General features: G+C 42.0%; 1 protein-coding gene across 1 annotated transcript in view; it reads right to left on the minus strand.

Moving 5' to 3' along the window:
• RIC3 (RIC3 acetylcholine receptor chaperone) overlaps nucleotides 1–19,357 on the minus strand; it is a gene marked incomplete at its 3' end in the record, with an annotated part of 47,956 nt that continues 28,599 nt past the window's right edge. The window contains exons 2-6 of the mRNA XM_082844855.1: nucleotides 18,690–18,916; nucleotides 17,391–17,466; nucleotides 15,409–15,502; nucleotides 6,322–6,470; nucleotides 1–455 (exon numbers count right to left, since the gene is read on the minus strand). Coding sequence (XP_082700981.1) covers nucleotides 1–455; nucleotides 6,322–6,470; nucleotides 15,409–15,502; nucleotides 17,391–17,466; nucleotides 18,690–18,916 — 1,001 coding nt within the window. The remainder of the gene's footprint in view (nucleotides 456–6,321; nucleotides 6,471–15,408; nucleotides 15,503–17,390; nucleotides 17,467–18,689; nucleotides 18,917–19,357) is intronic.

The following is a 19,357-nucleotide window of genomic DNA, read 5'->3' on the forward strand; positions in this document are numbered from 1 at the left end:
TCACCAAACTGGCTGTCTGTACTCTAAACGGTGGGGGTCCCGCTTCCTCAGCATGCCCCCTGCCTCTGCTCTACCAGCACTGACGCCTGGCCCTTCATCTCTCGAGTCGCGGGACCACATTTCTTCGGTGGTCTCCTCTTGCTCACGGTAACTGTCTGCACCAAATCCAGCATTCTCTGCCACGACAGCGGGATCCTCTTCTTCATGAAAACAGCGGGAACATGTTTCTGCCTCTGGGTCACATGAGGTAGCAGAATTATCTTCCTGAGCTCTGGGGTCAGTAGGCATTTCCCACCCCAAATGGCCTGATCCTCCTCCTTCTATCACTCCCATTCTTTCAGCTATTTCCTCGGCAGAGGGCTCTTCTGGGTCAGGGTAATCCACCAGGATTGTTTCTTGCCTACGCTTGATGCAATCTGAAAGGTCATAAATTGGATAGGTCTCTTCAGGGTAACCTAGAGAAAAAAGCAGTACAAAGTCTTACAAAGAATGTCTCTTCCAAATAAAGTGTCAGGCTTCTCAAGCAGCAGCCATCCTATCCCAACAAATCCATTCAAGAAATCTCTAAGAAGATTCTAACGGTTCTCAAGTTTCACTTGAGCAAATTCTTGGCGATCTGGCTGACTGTCCCCCAGCTCTTTGAAATACAAATCAATTCAGTTGAAAATCCCTTCTTAAGTGCAGGGTGCTTGGGGCAGAGTGTTAAGTCTCACTCCTCAAGCTTCTGCAGTAGTGATGAAGATTAAACAAACAACATGAGCCTCAGTTTAAAAAAAATGTACCAAACACCAGATGGAGAGAGCATAGCTCAAGGCTAATGTTTATAATTTCTATTTGGAACCATTTCCAAATCTTCCCGGGGTGGGGGGGGGGGGGGAGGAGGGAGGAGGAAAGGAATGCTGAGCTCTTTGAAAAATACACGACAAAGCCTTCTACTAATCAAAACAATTGAAATGGCTTGCAAGTGTCGGAAAGAGAGAGCATTTTAGCAATACATGTCCAAGATCCCGAAGGACAAGGACTGCATTTTCAGAAGGCAGAACTTCCATTGTTGGCTTCTTCCTCTTCACAAAAGGGAACAAAAGAAAACAACAAACTGGTAAACAAAATGAATCCCAGCAATGATAATGAGAAAAGAGAAAATGTTGCCAAATTGAAGAACAAAATGAAATACATCTGTGTCAGCCAAGCCGCGCCTGAGCAGCAGATGGGCCGTGCTGGAGCTCATATGCCAGTGCTGGCAACAGCAGCCATGCTCAGCGCGCAATGGGAAAGCTGGAGGATTTGAAATCCATTTGCACATTATGATAATTGGCAAATTGAACCCTGACATAAACCATCTTTTTGCCTACAAATTCTGAAAAGCAGGGGTCTTTTTTGGTGCCATGTAGAGTGTGGAGAGACATTTTTACAACATTTATAATTAGGAGGAAAAAACAGTCACACAGACTCATTTGTAGAAAATATGAAAAACACAGACAAGTTTTAAAAAGAAAACACAAATCACCTAGAATCCCACCACTGACAACAATGTGTCGTGTTACCTCTGGCCTTTTTATCACATATAAACATATATCTTTCTCTTTTTTTTTTAACAAAGAGGGATCATACTGTATATAAAATGTTGTACCCAGATTTTTTTCATTCAACATTGTATCGTGAGCCCTTCTCCATGTTATTAGGCATTTTAAAGTTGGCTGCAAAGTATCCCATCATACAGCTACGTAACTGACATGATTTACCATGCCTCTTCTATAAGACATTTAGATTCTTTCCAATTTTCCATTATAAGTTTCATATTAGTTAAGATCCCTGAATATAAATCTATGTCCACTTCCCTATTTCTTTAAGATAGACTTTTAGAAATATGAAAACTAGACCAAAGGGAATGGACATTTTAAAAGCCTTTTTTACACTCTGCCAAATTACTTTCCAGAAGAATGGTATAAATTTTTAGTCCTACCAGTGATGTAAAAAACTGTCCATCTTATCACATCCTCACCAGCACTAACAGTAGTATGTCAAGAATCTTGCCAACGCAGTCTTAGTTCCCAGGCTCATAGGTAAACTGGAGCTTTGCTACCCAAGGCCCTCACAGTCTCCTTGGTCAAGGGCAGAGGCTGGGGAAGTCCATTTGCTAGTTAGCTCCCAGCCACTGCATGCCTAAGAGAAGTCCATCCTCTGGCATGTTCCTGCCTTGTCCCCACCAGGAACAAAGCTTGCCGTTGGAATTCCATGACTATCTGCTTTGGTTTACGAGGGGGAAGCCTGCTGAGGAGAATCAAATAGTGACTCACGTAACTACTTAGGTAGCCCGTATCAGCCAAGGCACTGGTTACCCAAAACTTCATTAGAAACATGAGCAAACAACAAAAACTCACTGGTCCTGTGAGGAAATCAGCAGCTCACAACAGGAACCAAACTAAGCAAACTATGTAAAGAGCCCCTGAAAAAAGTCAATGCAGGAAAAAAGAGTTAATGTCAATCAGCTTATAATTGATGTTCCCGGTAATACTCAACAGGTTATTGAATGTATAAAACCAACCAGGCTTCAATATAAAAAAGGGAGCAAACACAATGTAGTAGAGAGCTGTTAGAAACTCATCATTACAAAAAAAAATTTAAACTTAATAGAGGAAGAGAAGAGTAGGTTGAAATAAACATGACTGAGAACCAAATTAATACAGTAGAAGTTCAAGGTGAGGAATTCTCCCAGGACAAAGATAAATATGGCAAAGAAATGGAAATCATGAGAAAAAAGATAAGCTGCACAGAAGACCCATCCAAGCTCGAATCTCAGAATTACTACAATTCTACAATGAGAGGGCAGAACAGGTTAAATGGAAGCAATAAAATTACAAGAAAATATTCTTTACTTGAAAAAATAACTCAAGTCTTCAGATGGATAAATGCTAGGTAAAAATACCTTGAAAAATCCATACGGAGACATATGCTGATGAATCTGTACAAATTCAAATTTTTTGTGGGGGGAAGAACTTAAGGAAGTATTCTTACAGATACAAAAATTAATCAAAAATTTAAATTCAAGAAAGAAGATACTGTATACAAGTGGTAAAAAATGAAATCAATAAGAATTATCAATGTAAAATAATCATTGATAATGTGGTTAGAAATTTAATGCCATTGTTAAGAAATACTTAAAAGAGAAAAGGCTGTAAAAGCTAACATCACTTATAGCTAAAATTCTACCTAATTTCAACAAAACCTAAGCAGTAGGTAGAAAATAAATATGATAAAAACTTTTTACCTTATTTGGGAACAAGGTTATATAATGAAGATTTGCAATTTGCAAGAAAAAAAGGAATTCCAATTTTCATTTCATTGATTACTAGTGAGAATGGAATAATTTTTCTTGTTTTGTAGCCAGTTGCACTGTTTTCTTTTCTGCACTGCATATGTAGGCAGATATCAGTGTTTTCTAAATTAGTTGTAGAACTTTTTGTATATTAAAGATACCAGCTTCTTTGCTGATATCAGTCATATTTGTTACGAATCTTTTTCCAGTTTAGTGCTGGCTTTGAAAACTTTATGACATTCTCTGATCTACAGAAAAGGTTTATGTGCACTATGTAAAACACTATCCTTTCCCTTATAATTTCTTGCATTGCTTTTCTAAACTAATTTTTTATTTTGTGTTAATCGTAGATTCACATCTGGTTATAAGAAATAATACAGAAATCCCATGTACCCTTTACCTAGTTTCTTCTAATGGTAACACCTTGCAAAACTATATGCTACAATATCACAACAAGGATATTAATACTGATACAGTCAATATACACAAGGATCTATCACCACAAGGATCCCTTATGTCGCCCTTTTCTGGCCACACCCATTCCCTCCTGCTCCCACTCCCTTCTTAACCTCTGGCACCTACTAGTTTGTTCTCCATTTCTATCATTTTGCCATTTCAAGAATGTTATATAAATAGAAACACATTATATAACCTTTTGGAATTAGCTTTTTTTCATTCAGCATAGTCATCTGGAAATTCATGCAAGTTGCTGCATGTATCAACAGTCCATTCCTTTTCACTGCTGAGTAGTACTTCACAGTATGTACGTACCAACGCAGTGTTTAACTTCAACTTCACCTGTTGAAGGACGTTTGGGTTGTTTGCAGTTTGGGGCTATGACAAATAAAGCTGCTATAAATATTTACGTACAAGCTTTATCTGAACATAAAACTTTCCATTTCCCTGGGATAACTGTCCAGCAGTACAACTGCAAGGCTGTGTAGTAGCTACATATTTAGTTTTTTAGGAAACTGCCAAACTTTTTTCCAGTGTGGGTGTATTTTACATCCTCACCAGCAGCGTAAGAGTGAATCCAACTCCTTGCCAATTAAAATCCCATCAGGCTTTTTTTTTTTTTTGTAGAAAGTGACACACTGATTCTAAATTTATATGAAAATGTGAAGTGCCTAGAATTACCAAAATAATTTTGGTAAAAAACATAGTTGAAGAACTTGGGCTACCTGACTTCAAGACAATATAAAGACACAGTGATAAAGACATTATGGCACTGGTGTTAAGTATAGACACAGATCAGTGAAACACAATAGTAAGTCCAGGGGCTTCCCTGGTGGCGCAGTGCTTAAGAATACACCTGCCAATGCAGGGGACATGGGTTCAAGCCCTGGCCCGGGAAGATCCCACATGCTGTGGAGCAACTAAGCCCGTGTGCCACAACTGCTGAGCCTGCGCTCTAGAGCCTGTGAGCCACAACTACTGAGCCCGTGTGCCACAACTACTGAAGCCCGCGCGCCTAGAGCCCATGCTCCGCAACAGGGGAAGCCACCGCAATGAGAAGCCCACGCACTGCAATGAAGAGTGGCTCCTGCTCGCCACAACTAGAGAAAGCCCGCGCGCAGCAACGAAGACCCAACGCAGCCAAAAATAAATAAATAAATTTATATAAAAAAAATAGTAAGTCCAGAATACACCCACACATACATGGGCAAATGATTTTCCATTTTCCAAAAGGGGAAGGGTTGGTTGATTTCCAACCAACACACCAAGGTAATTAAATGTAACAAAATAAACTGGAACAATAGGGTATCAATATGGAAAAATATTAACCTCAGTCCTGATACCGCACACCATATATAAATAACTAAAAATAGATCACAGGCCTAAATGTAAGAGCTAAAACCATACAATTTCTAGAAGAAAACAGAGGAGTTAGGCAAACTTTGAGTTAGGCAAAGATTTCTTAAACGCACACAATGAAAGTGAGTCATAAAAGAGAAAATGATAAACTGGACTTCATCAAAATGAAAAAAACTTCTGTTCTTTGAAAAGATGTCACTAAGAAAATAAAAAGGCAAGCCACAGACTAGGAGAAGATATTTGCAAAATTCATAACTGACAACTTATATCCAGACTATAGAAGGAACCCTTGCAACTAGAACACAACCAACTCAATAAAGAAAGTGGCAAACAGTGTGAACAAACTTCACCAAAGATATACAGATGGCAAATAAGTGTGTGAAAAAATGTTCAACATCATTAGTCACCGGGGAAATGCATACTAAAGTCACAAGCTAGATACCATTATACACTCGCTTGAATAGCTAAAATTAAAAAGACTGATGATACCAAGTGTTACCAAGGATGTGGAGGACTGCAATTCTCATACATTTCCAGTGGGAAGGCAAAATGGCAGCGCCACTCTGGAAAGCAGATTGACAGTTTCTAACAAAGTTGAACATACATGTATAAAACGCCAAAACCTCATTCCTAGATATATACACAAATACATGTTCCAACAAAAACACGTACACAGAAGTTCATAGTAGATTGCTTCATAATAGCTCAAAGCTGGCACCCAAATGTTCCTGAACTGGTGAATGGAGAAACAAACTATATCCAGACAACAGAACACTACTCAGCAATTAAAAGAGAGCGAGAACTACTAATGCACTCAACACATGAAGCTCAAAAGCGTTATGCTAAATCAACAAAGCCAGAAACAAAAGAGCACGTGCAGTATGATCCATTTATATAGAAAAGGTAAAACTCTAGGGACAGAAAGCAGTTCAGCTGTTGCCAGAGCGGGAGGGGATTAGCAGCAAAGTGGGTGGGAATGTTCTGAGATGATGGAAATAGCATGACTAAATCACTATGGTATGATTATATAACTCTACACATTTGTCAAAACTTATCCAACTACACACTTAAAATTGGTGAACTGTATTGTATCTACATTATACCTCCGTAATAAAGCTGACTTTTAAAAATTCTGTAAGATCTCTTTTCTGGGCTGATGGTTAACAAAGAGATAAGAAGACACTGTTTACCTTCCCAGTCCTCCATGTAAGGGGCCTCCTCAGCTTCTTTCTCTGGAGTGGGTCTGTCAATGAATTTTCCTTCTTTCATGACCCTGGTGATTTCTCGGAGCTGATGCAGCAATCGTTTTTCTTGGTCCGAAGTCACGGCCTGTGCTCTGCTTAGAAACAGCAGACAATCCGGCCAGTTAGTGGTAAATACTCCTAGGCAAGGAACATAAACATCACTGTGATCTGTCTGGACTCCAGGAAGTTCAACAGCAACAGATAATTACTCTGGGAACTGATCCTGGAACTGCATAGCTGGGAACTGGAGATGTCAGTTCAATGTTTTGATTTTATAAATGGGGAAACTAAGGCCCAGAATAGATCAAGTGACTGTCCAAGGTCCCAGAATGATTTAATGTCAATACTGAGACAAGACCCCAGATGTCTGAGCCTTCAGTTCAGTGTTCTTTCATTACACCTCACTGCCCTGATTCTCTAATCTCAAGCAATTTCACCATTACTTATATTATTCCATTTACAAACAAGCCACTTTTCTCTGAAGTAATGTCATCAAAAGAAAATGTGCTGGACCATTTGCCTCAACTAGGGAAAAATATGTTACTAGGCCAACCCTGGAATTACCAGGCTGAATCTGTTTGTGCAGAAATAAAGATATATCCTAAAATTTCAGAGCTGGCTCATTCTGACAAATCACCGAAACCAGAGAAATTGGGAAAACTGAGGCCCATGGAGGGGAAACTATACATCATCACACTGTTAGTTAATGTCAGTTCTAAAAGTAAAGTCTCCTGACTTCTGACAGCATTCTGGTGCAATTTTTTTTTTTTTTTTTTGCGGTACGCGGGCCTCTCACTGCTGCGGCCTCTCCCGTTGCGGAGCACAGGCTCCGGACGCTCAGGCTCAGCGGCCATGGCTCACAGGCCCAGCCGCTCCGCGGCATGTGGGATCTTCCCGGACCGGGGCACGAACCCGTGTCCCCTGCATCGGCAGGCGGACTCTCAACCACTGCGCCACCGGGGAAGCCCCTGGTGCCATTCTTGACGCACAGTGCTCAAGCTGCACAGTTCAGAAGACCTGGGTGTGACCCCTAACTTAGCTATGTGGCTCTGGGGAAACGTCTACACAAGTAAGATGAGGCTCAAGGATAATGGCGTGACTCTTTGAGAGGGAAGCGCTGCATCGAACTGGCAGGCAAGCAAGGCCCTACTCAGATGACTGAGAACTGTCTGCTTTGGGACCAGTTTTACCTAGTGGCAGGATTTAACAGAGGCTACTTATGCTCCTCTTAAAAACCCAAAGCACCCGAAGTCACTATAACACTCATGAAGAAGAAATGATACACTCTGTACCAGCCTCATGGAGGTGCCACCAGTCTTTCTAATAGTCCAGCCCCGAGCCTACGTTTCTTTTTACATTTAACCTACATTACATTACCCTTAATGACTAATAGGGAAGAAGAAAAAACTGCTTCTCCCGCCAACATTAAGATGGCAACTAAGGAAAATGGAGATGCAACATTTCTACAGACCTCAGTGGGAGGAAAACAAAAGCCCCATGAGCTCCACTTTTTCTACAATAAATGGCCTCAAAGCCACGAACTGAAGAAGCCTGTCTGTTCTACATGCAGCTCAACAGCTGCTTTACTCCCTCCCATCAGTACAGGAGTGCTGACTCACCCTAACTACTCATGTATTCTATAATCCCTAATTCTTACTGTTACAACAACTCACTTTGTGGGAGGCTTCTGGGGCATCTAGGTCACCCCTAGCTAAAACAGCCTATGTGATTATCACAACATGCTGCACACGTTACTTCTCTGGACTGTACTTAGTACTTTCTGATTTTTACTAAAGGAAACAGTCTTAACTTTGTTTCCTAACTCATGGAAAATCGGAACCTTTAAACAAAAGGGGGATGGGTAGGCTAAGAGAAGCAGAAACAGACAAGAGAAGCTTTCTTAGAGCATTCCAAACTAGAGTGTCTTCAGGGGTATTCAGTGTCCATATCATACATTAGGCAATTAATCGTGGTCCACCTTACATCTTCTGAATTTATTGCAATGAAGACTTTCATGGATTTCTCATTGTCTCAACTTGGTTTGATACTCCTGGAGGGCAGTGATAAGCTCACAACAGACACAGTGTACAGGCACAGTGCCATGAACATTTTAAGTGCTCAATGAATGTGTTGGTTTGACTGGTCCCCATGTCTTCTACCTCCCTGAAATCTGGCTTCCACTCCATCATTTTACCAAAGCTTGTGAAAATCAGTGACCAGTGACCACTTTACTTTTTTTTTTTTTCTGAGCAGCATGTGGGATCTTAATTCACCGACCAGGGATCGAACCCATACCCCCTGCAGTGGAAGCAGAGTCGTAACCATTGGACTGCCCAGGGAATTCCCCAATGACCACTTTAAAGGCCAAAAGTCTTTTTTCTCACATTTCATTCTTCTTGACTTTTCTGTACTAAGGACCATCCTCTCCTTGAAATGTCCTCCTCCCTTGGCATTTGTATTCCTCCCACTTATTTAACCATTCCTTGTATCTTTGATCCTGGCTCACTTTCCTACTCCCACATCCTAAAACATGGTTTTCCTGAAGGCTCAATCCTAGGACTCTTGTTTCTCCACTCCTACAGGCATGCCCTCAGGAAGCTGACCCAATTACACAGATTAAACCATCACCTCTACACAGACGATGCCCAATATCTACGTCTAATCTTGACTTTTCACACAAAGGCCGGTCTCATAACTCCAGTTACCTCCTGGGCATTTCTACTTGGAGGCCTTGTCACTATAATAAAGTTAAACTTAAATTCACGCTTCAAAACCACGTCCTAGTTGGCCCAGGATCGTGAGCAGCTGCGTGAACAGGTAAGCTAGGTGAGGTTGGCTATGGCCGATTCCAAGATGCTAGAAAAATAAAAAGTCAAGTTGGGAGATAACTCAGACTTTTGAATGCTACTGCTGTAAATCCAGAGGAATCATCAAGTTCTGAGTCCAAGAGTTAAACACAGAGAGAAGAATGAAACAGTGTCTTCCAACACCATTCATGATGAGAACGGAAACCAGACCAGCAAAAGAATGCTGGCGACTGCCACGCAGTAATTATATGCCTCAAGGATTTGGGGATCTCATCTTTCCCGCATGGCCCTTACCTCTTGCTCCCAGCCAAGTGACTTCCGGACTTGTGTCCTCTGTTCTGACCTCAATACCCAAATTTCCTATTGTTGCTGCTTATCATACATGGGTGTTCTGGTGGCACTTCGACCATACTCAAAGCTGAACTCATGATCCCTATTCCAAAGCCTTATCGTCATTCTTCTGTGTTTTTATTTTGGTTGATGCCATCATCTTCCTCCCAGTTTGGGCTATAAGTCTCCAAATCGGCCATCTCCTCTCCTTCATTTCTCTTATCTAGTCAGTCTGCCTTTGGAAAACCAATCCCTCTTCTGCTCACAGTGCAGAGGCTGAAGCCACCCATCCCCTCACTCCTCCTTCTACAGTGGCCACGTGGCCCACGGCCTATCATCACACTCCATCCCCTTGGCTGCAGTGACTGATTCAGTGATATATACAGTTGGGCCAACTACACTTTCTCCTAAAACTGGATCTTGAACACAGTGAAGCCTGAACTGAAAATTTTTCATGTTAATTCATCCCGGCAGCAGTCCTTAAAGAGACTGTCTATTTGCTCCTGCTCCTAAATCCCGACAGCTGCTCTGGCTCCCATTCTTCCTGAAACTTAGATCTTCGGCTATTCTGTTGATACTGTAAGCGACCCCATACTCTTCCAATAAATTCGGCCGCACCCCCCAAAAAACAAATTTTTGCTACCGAGAGTTGTCTGCCTGCAACCAAGGAATCCTGATACAGCCTGCGATTCTCTTTTCCTCCTTGAAGTCCCCTTAATCTGCCCCCACCTCTTTTCTCCTCTCACTGGCCTATGCATCACTTTTGCTAGAACCTTTTCAATATCCTAGCATAGAGCCACCCTAGACTAGAACCTTTTCAATGTCCTAGCATACAGCCACCCTAGACTAGAACCTTTTCAATACCCTAGCATACAGCCACCCTAGACATGAATTATTTTTCTAAAGCACAGCAGATTATGCCATTTCTTTTCAAAAGCCGCCAGAGGCCCTCCACTGTAAAGACAATAAATGCCAACTTCTCAGCCTACCGTCCAGGGCCTTCCAGTCTGCCCCCAGTTTACTTTTCTAGTTCTTTCTCCCATGAGTTACCTCCCTAACCATTTACCACAGCCCTGGTGTACCCTACTCCCGTTACTTCGAACTACTTGCTATTCCAAAAAATGTGCCTGACCTCTCACCTTGTTTGCTGCTTGTGCCACCCTCTCCCTCTGGAACATTCTTCCCCCAACTCTGCCAGAGGGAATCCTTCCATCCTGTAAGGCTTATTTAAATTCTCTCTTTTTCTTGAGACCTTCTGTGGTAGGCAGAATAATGTCTCCTCACCACCCCCTAAATATGTCCACATCCTAGTCCCTGGAACCTATAATGATGTTACCTTATACATAAGGGGACTTCAGGTTGCAAATGGAATAAAGGTTGCAAATCAGCTGGCCTTAAAACAGATTATCCTGGATTATCTGGGAGGACACAGTGTATTTATGAGGGTCCTTAAAAGTAGAAGGGGGAGGCAGAAGAGGCCAAAGTAATAATGTAACGTACGAAAGTCTCAACCCACTGTTGCTGGCTTTGAAAGTGGAGGAAAGGGTCCATGAGCCAAGGAATGTGGGCAGCTTCTAAAATCTGAAAAAGGCAAGGAAACCGATTTTACCCTGGGGCCCCCAGAAGGGAACGCAGTCTGGCAAACCAACACCTTGATTTTAGCCCAGTGTAGGACTTCTAACACACAGACCTATAAGATAACAACGTGTATGAAAGACAGCAAGTTCGGGATAATTTATAGCAGCCACAGAAAACTAATACACGTTCCCAGAGCACACTTTTTCTCTCTGAGATGCAGTTCCTTAAAGAGAAAATAATTGCTACTGACAGCCATAGAGGGCTGTGCAGAACGAATCAAAATAGGTACCAAAGATATTCTTATTATTGCTGAAAATGCCTGCTTTAAACTACTTTCTTTACATCTACCTCATTCATTCTTTCAACATGTACAGACACTGTCGATGTGCCAGCACTAGGAACGAAATTTGAACAATGAGCCAGCTCTAGGAATGCAAGTTTGAACAATGAAAATTCCCTGTCCTCAATAAGGTTACAGGGCATTAGGGAAGACAGAAAAGTTAACAGAAGATAAGGAAGTGATACGATGCTTACATTATCCAGCAAACAGAGGTGGCCAAGGGAGGATATGGGAGGAACACCTAACCAAGTTGTGGGTTCAGGGAAAGACTCTCAGAGGAAATGATGTCTAAGTTGAGACCTCTAAGGCAAGCAAGAGTTAAAACAAGTGTGTGTGGGGAGGCGGTCGGGGGCAACATCCAAGCAAAGGAAAAAAGTATATGCAAAATCCTAGAAGCGGAAGTGCCCAGGTACTTCAGAGCAGCAGCAAGCAGTGTAGCTGGACCACAGACACAGAGAGAGAGAGTAACGGAGAAAGATAAAGCAATTGAGGTACGCAGAGCCACGTCACCTAGGACCATGTAAGTCATGTTAAAGATTCTACTCTTTATCAAGAGCAACAGGGACCTACTGAAGGGTTAAAACAAAAGACGTAATCCACTGGTTTGGAAAGCGGAAAGTGAATTGAAAGGAGGCAAATTAGAGGAAAAGAAACCACATGAGACAGTTCTGACCTATGTCAAAAATAAAGGCATTCTCTACTCACTCACTTACTCATTCTTCCATTTCAATTAATACTTTTCTAAAGCCTACTACTGGCTTGTGCTAGGCTCTGGGAATAAGAAGGATAAGCCCTGCCCTAGTAGAGTTTAGAGTGTTTTACAGGGAGACAGACTTATTAATTAGGAAGAAATGACAAGACATGGTGATTAATGAGATATGGGAAGTGAAGGAAAAGGTGAATTAAAGATGACATCTAATTTCTGCTTTGGGCAACTAAGCAGATGGAGGAGCCATTTGCTGAGATGGGGACCATTAAAGGTAGAATAGGTTCATGTGGGGGTAGATGATGAGTTCCACTTTGGATGTTCATTCACTCAGGGGACATTTACTGTTTGATGAGTAGCTATCTATGAGACATGGCCAGTAGGACCCTGAATATAGAGGTCAGCAAATGAAGAGAAGGATCTCAACAGGGAATGGCCATGATTTACTCTTCTATCATGGTAATAAGTACAGATGCTTGCACCAAAAGTGAATATCTACTCTTTTCCAATGGTATTTACTTAATACCTACTATGTGAACACAGTGAACAAAAGAGACTAAGCCTGTCCTCAGACTTTACACCCCCACAACGCCTGCCAGAAATCTGTGGTCCCACATGATGCTCAACATGCCTGCCAAGGTGTTTGCTGCCAGAGGCTGTACCCTCACTTCTCCTCTTGGGCCATTCCATGCTTCTAGGTAAATAATTACAGTGGGACATGCTGCTCCAGGAAGGAACTTTCACTGATCACAAGGACAAAAATGAGGACACCTTGATTCGGATTCCTAGATCCTTTCCTTAGTCTTTGTGTCCTTGGGCTAGAGAGTCTGCTTAATGTCAGACATAACATGGCACAATACCAACCTTCCGGGAGGCTTAATTATTTAAAAATGTGTGCAGACTTATATCGCTCACAGGTGAAAGCTGTCTGAAAAGTTTTGTTAGATAGTATTAAAAACCTTTCCCATATCTTGATGCTTACATAAGCATTAAGATGAAGTATCAGAAAGAGCATATTTTGGGAATTTTAAGCAAAATCTTACAGTTATGGAGTGATATTATATAAAAGGACTTAGAAGGCTGCAAATGAACATGGCTTCTTTGTCTTAAATCCTCTCCTTGACCTCCAGAAGCCTGGCAATGTGATAAAATCTTGTCTGACAGAAAAAATACTGGGGTATTTTGGGCTCTTCTAATAATCCTAGAAGCACAGACTTGTAAAAGAACAAATGCCACAGAAACTAAGGTTAAAGGCTTTAAGTATAAAAAGGAAAAGAATGTAAAACATGCAGCTACCTAGCCCTTGCAGTTTTGAAGGTGGAAGTCCCATAGGGCCTACCTGTAAGGATAAAAGGTTTTAGATTAAGGAGTTTCAGAGAGAAGGTCACCTCCTTATAGACTGGAAAATGAGACATCTGGGAAAGAGAGACACAAGCTATGCTCTCTTGAGGGGAAGGAGAGCTGCTCCCTGGTTCCTGAGAGGTACTGTGGAAAATATTTTACACAATCATTGCCACGTGGCAGTGGCCTCAGCATGTTCTCAAAGAGCCCATGCTCCAGCAACTTACTAGGAATATATAACCTGAGCTAGGACCCGCTGTCCCAGAAACAATGAGATGGCGCAGCTCCAGCGGCAGTGGCGGTGGTGGCACGCAACTCCTCTGCCTTCACACATAAAACGTGGAGCAGCAACCCTAGCTGGCACAAGGAGGACAGACAGTAGTTAGGGGTCACAGTACTGCACCCCTGGCTCCGGCAATGGACAAATGGTATGCATGGTGGGGTCATCTGGTTTGAGCTAAGGGAGTCTGAATAGCAGTGAAGAATAGCGAGAAAATATCTTCACATGGTTTCTTAGCCCAAAGCCCAGGGCTGGCTCTCCCAGGTGGGAGGCCCTGCCCACAGATACTCGCCTATAGTTTTCCTGACACTTAGGTGTGGCCTAGTGCTTCAAATAGACCAGGGCCAGGGTACAGATATTTTCTGAGGCACAAGGGTCTATAGAAGTCTGGTACTTCCCCACCCAGACTGTGAATGGTACAGGATAAGGGCAGAAAATGCCAGAAAAGTATAGCTGCACAATTGGTTTAGTCACACTCATACAAAACAGTCAAACATTAGATAATGTATATAAAGCATTAGCTTAGACCTTTGTTCTTAGTAAGTGCTCAATAACGCCTAATAGTATTATCCACTCACAGAGAGATACTCACGTACAGATATGTACACCTATCTCTACCACTCTGGAGAAGTACAGATAGTCACTCTGCTTTCTGGACCAAAAGAAGGTCAACGGCCATGGGCCCAGATAGGCAAGGTTCACCCTCATAAATGTCATTTCAGCAGCAATGTAGACTTTGCAGGGAAAAGCCAAGCCAAGGGACTTCAATTCGAGGACGTTTACTCTTCTGCTATCTGGCCAAGGATGGGCAAGGCAGGAGCCAGGAAGCAGGGGAACAGTATGGAGCACTAACTAGTAGCACAAGGAGGGCAAACAGAAGAGGCTAAGGTAGAGCAGTATTCTGGGGCAAAGACTCCACACTGAGCCCACGGGGCTATAGTAGGGACCTTTCAATACATCCTCCTGCACGGAATTTTGCCGCTCACCCCCAGTGCTTCCTCCATTCTTGTCAGAAGGCCTAGCGCGAACCGAATCCCTCTTTGTTCTCAACCTCACATTCTGGTTTCTCCTCCCTGGCCTTCCTACACCCACGTTTTCTTAGTTGATGCCCACTTCCATCAACCCCCTGAAGCCACCTTTTCGGATCCTCAGCCAGCCCTGTAGCAAGAGGAGTGTGTTTTCGCTGCAGAGCATCCTAAAGGGCTAGTTTGGCTCCTGACGCCTACTTTACACGTCTAGTTCTGCTCTGGAATAGTCAACACAAAACGAACGTGTACTCTGATCGTACTTGCTCTCTTCTCTCATTTTGCCTCAGACAGAAACCACAATATTTAATAATCTGGTTTTACTTAAAATTCTGCCTTTTTTTAGACAGCTACGATATTGTCTTCCTTAAAACCCAGTTATTTTAGCCTGTAGTATCTGCTCACAAATTTACTCTCTCACAATAATGTTGCACAACATGGAACATATACTCTTGAAGATGAAACTGCTTGAGAGTGTGAAAATGGAAATGTGCAGGGAAAAATAATATGTAAGTGACAAATATGATAACAATGAAAGCAAGTGGGCCAGAAATCAAAGAAAAACAAAATTTTGAATTGACTCTCTAAATGGGAAACAGTCTGACCTCTGTTATGCGAAAACGTACCTCTCACCATTAGGCCCCACTCTGTTGATTAGTTTTTCCATGGCTTCCTCTGTCTCCTTCAGTTTTTCTTGTAGTTGAACAAGCTCAAAATTGGCTGAAAAATAAGCATCAATCTAAGAACCAACACGTACAACTCCCTAAGCCCTTTTCTGAAACATGGCTGGCTGTGACGCTCTACAATAATCCAGGCTGGTCCTGAGATCCAGCTAATCCAATCAGGACACAAAGGGTACTGAGGTCTAGACACCAAGATCTAAAGGATACACGTTTAGAAAGTGATGAATAAATCACTCTCTCACACACAGAAATATAGCAGGACCAGCCAAAGAAAATACCTAGGAGTGAAAAACATAGCCCTACACAGTCAGCCAAGAAGGAATGACGATAACTCCTTTCTAATTCAAATGATACTTGAGGATAAAGTACCAAATCTGCTAAAGGACTTCAGAAAAGGTGTTAAGACCCTGAAATGAACAATATTTCACCTGTCGCTAGGATCTGAAAACTTATATGGAAGATAATAGTATAAAAGTTACTCTTCTTCAACAGAAGAAGTCTTGAACTAGGGCTGAGACCCTCCTGCCCAAGGTTTTCTACTTCAGTCATCCGGGGTGAGTGGTATAACCCTATCTCCCAGAAGCAGCTTTCTCAACAAGGGTCAGACAGAACCACAACTACTGAAAGTAATGTTAAGACCCTAAAAGTAGAACATAAAAATCAGTCACTCAATCAGTACATGAAATGAACTTTAAGGTAACAGGAAAATAAAATGTTGCTCATTATGTAGATAATCTAGTTATTCTGTTTCACACCCGAGTATCATTGTACACAGACATATTGAGAGGGTCACTATAAAATGTAATATTTCAAAGGCTTTTTAGTACTTGTACAACAAATTTTTATGCATGTAATTAACATCTGTGCCACATAAATGCTTAGGTTATTTTTATTTTCTGTATGATTCAAAATTGAAGCATAAAAAATTGCTACTACATTATAAAACAGCTGCTCTTAGGAATTCATTTTATTTACTTCTGTTTTAAATGCATTATGTGACAGGATACAGAATTTGCTACTCTTTAGTTCACACGTCTTTAAAAACAACTTCATGATGCATTTACAATCACTTTTGGTAAGACACTATTTCAATTAAGAATACAAAAATTCAAAAAAAAAAAAGAATACAGCAGGGATCACAGTCATTTTGCTGATGTCCTTCTTTTAAAAAACTCCGATGAGACTTCAGTATCCACAGGATAGTTTGGCCTTCAACAACACAGCTTATCCTGCCTACTCTTCATGCCTTCTTTCCCACAGCTGCCCTCTGTCAGACTGCATCTTACTCAAGCACCCTATCAAATAGGCCCTCCTTCATACACAGCTAGGTGCGATTTCCCGGAAGGCTTTCGCCAAGTCCCTTCCTTCTAGGTGGTAAACTTTTCACAAGTTATTTTTCCCTGACATTCATCCTAGACTATAAATTCTCAGAGAGAAGAGCCATGCCATATATATTTCATTTTTCCAGAGAGCACAGAATATTCTAATTGGTCGGTAAATATTGGATGATCATGTTTCAAGAGTCAGAAGTGTTAAACTCTGTCCCTAGATCTAATAACTGACTTTGACAATCACTTGATCTCACTGCCTCAGTTTCCCCCTATGTGAAATAAAGAAATTTGCTACCAATATTCTGAAGTCTAGAAATGAGAAGTAACCCATTCCGAGTGTAAAATATTAATCTGCTAATATATAAAAAAGTGAACTGGTGGTTGTGTACTTTTTATAACTATCTTTCCCTCAAAAGCCCAACATCAGTATGGAAACTTGAGAATTCCCAGAGCTGAGGTTAAAAATCGGCATCAGATTAATCTGGGACAACTTTTGAGAAATGCTTTTAAGACATATCCACAGATTGTCCCTCTGGCTGTATTACAGCTGTCTGACTCAATAAAACTTATAAATATACTGAAAGGGGCACTTACTAATTTTCCTGTGGGTGCTTCCAGGTGTGGCAGTACAGCACTTGCGATCCTCTGCAGTACTTTTCCCCTTTGAGAGCTGAGAATTGAAGGAGGTACAGTACATCAACAGCAGCTCAGAACCTCAAAGTCATGGAACCCCTCATATTAAATGGAAAAAAAAAAGGTTGGGAGAAAATCAAATCAAATAGCAACATTAGAGAAACATCTCAAAAAAAAAAAAAAAAAGCCAACAGAAGGTTTCCAAGTAAAAAATTATCAAGGTCAAGGCACAAGAAAAAAATCTCTTCACAAGCCATCTGCCTTGCCCATGCTCATCCAAGACTCAACCTGGGCTGCCTGCAGAATTCCTAGGCAAGAATGAAGTCACCTCTTACTCTAGCTAGGATGGCAGCCTCCTGCTTCTACTTACAGTGCCCAGGCCCAGGCCCGTGGCTGGCCAAAGCCCGCCTGGAGGTAGAACTTAACTGGGAGTCTACTTTTAAAAGGACCCAAATTGGGCTTCCCTGGTGGCACAGTGGTTGAGAGTCCGCCTGCCGATGCAGGGGACATGGGTTCGTATCCCGGTCCGGAAAGATCCCACATGCCGCGGAGGGGCTGGGCCCGTGAGCCATGGCCGCTGAGCCTGCGCGTCCGGAGCCTGTGCTCCGCAACGGGAGAGGCCACAGCAGTGAGAGGCCCGCGTACCGCAAAAAAATAAAATAAAAGGACCCAAATCATATCTCCCCAGAGCTGGGAAATATCAGGCTTAGTTTCAGGACGCGGCAGTTCTGTTTCAGGAGAATTACTACAACTGATGTTAAAAACAGCACCTCATGCTCCTGCGGGTAAGGAAGAAAAAGTGGTGTTGGTACAGTCATTATTTGGCCTCACAGTGGCTACCTCGAAATCATTATGCCAGTCCTCATGATAAAGTTCCTCTTAGAACACCTTTGCGCCTTTACAGTTTGCAAAGATGCCCAATCAAGAAAAAATTGGGGCAGGGTCGGGGGAGGGCAGGCTTTGAACTTTATTGCTCAGCGGGTTAGGAACTAGAAGATTCAGGTTCAAGTGTTGGTTCGCATGTTTAGTTGTGAATTCTGCGGCAAATTGTTCAGGTTCTGAGTGAAGATTTTCTCATCTGTAAAACTGAGATACGTGACAGCTATCCTAGGTACCTCATAAAGAGGAGGCAAGATTTAAAGAGATGATAGATTTGAAAAAGGGTTATGAACTATAAAGGGTTTTAATGCTGACAATGACTTTTATTATGATGATACTGGATTTTCATTGATGTAATATGATCAGGATGACTCCACTTACCTTAAATAAAATGTATAGTATATATAAAAAAATCCCAAAACCGTAGATTGGAATAATCTGCCCCATCAGGCCTCTTCCACTACCTCCTCCTCCAGTGCCTCCACCTGGTCCTTTAGCCTTTGCAAAGGCCTCCGCAAGGTGAGACCTCTGGAAGCGAGCCCCAGAGGTCTGGCCATCTGAGGGGGCCTGGTGATGATGCATCATAGGTGGAAATCGACCCAACTTCCCTGAGAAAATAAATTAATCAGTCTTTATTACTTCTACTATTTTAAATATGGCTATTAGGAAAACACCTCACGCACTGAGATATATAACAGAAGTCAACTCAAACAAGTTTAAGAAAAAACGGCAACTTGATTATAAGGATATAGAGGCATCACAAGAGTATCACACATATAATAAATATGACATGGCAATCTCTAGCTGTTCACCAAACCCATTTTCTCTTCCTTTTGGGTCCACAGGTGGATAACATTTTTCAGCTTCCCATACACTTAAATGTGGCCGTGTGACTGAGTTCCAGACAAAGCAATGTGAATGACAGGTGCTAGTTCAAGGCCTGGCCTATACAACTTCCCATGTATTGAACTCCATGTTCATTTCCTTTCTGCAGGCTGGATGCTAACACCTGCAGAGACATTGGAAGTCATGTGTTGAAAATGGCAGAG

Source organism: Leucopleurus acutus (genome assembly GCF_964270905.1).
Source record: "Leucopleurus acutus genome assembly, chromosome: 8".
In the NCBI taxonomy this organism is placed as follows: Eukaryota; Metazoa; Chordata; class Mammalia; order Artiodactyla; family Delphinidae; genus Leucopleurus; species Leucopleurus acutus.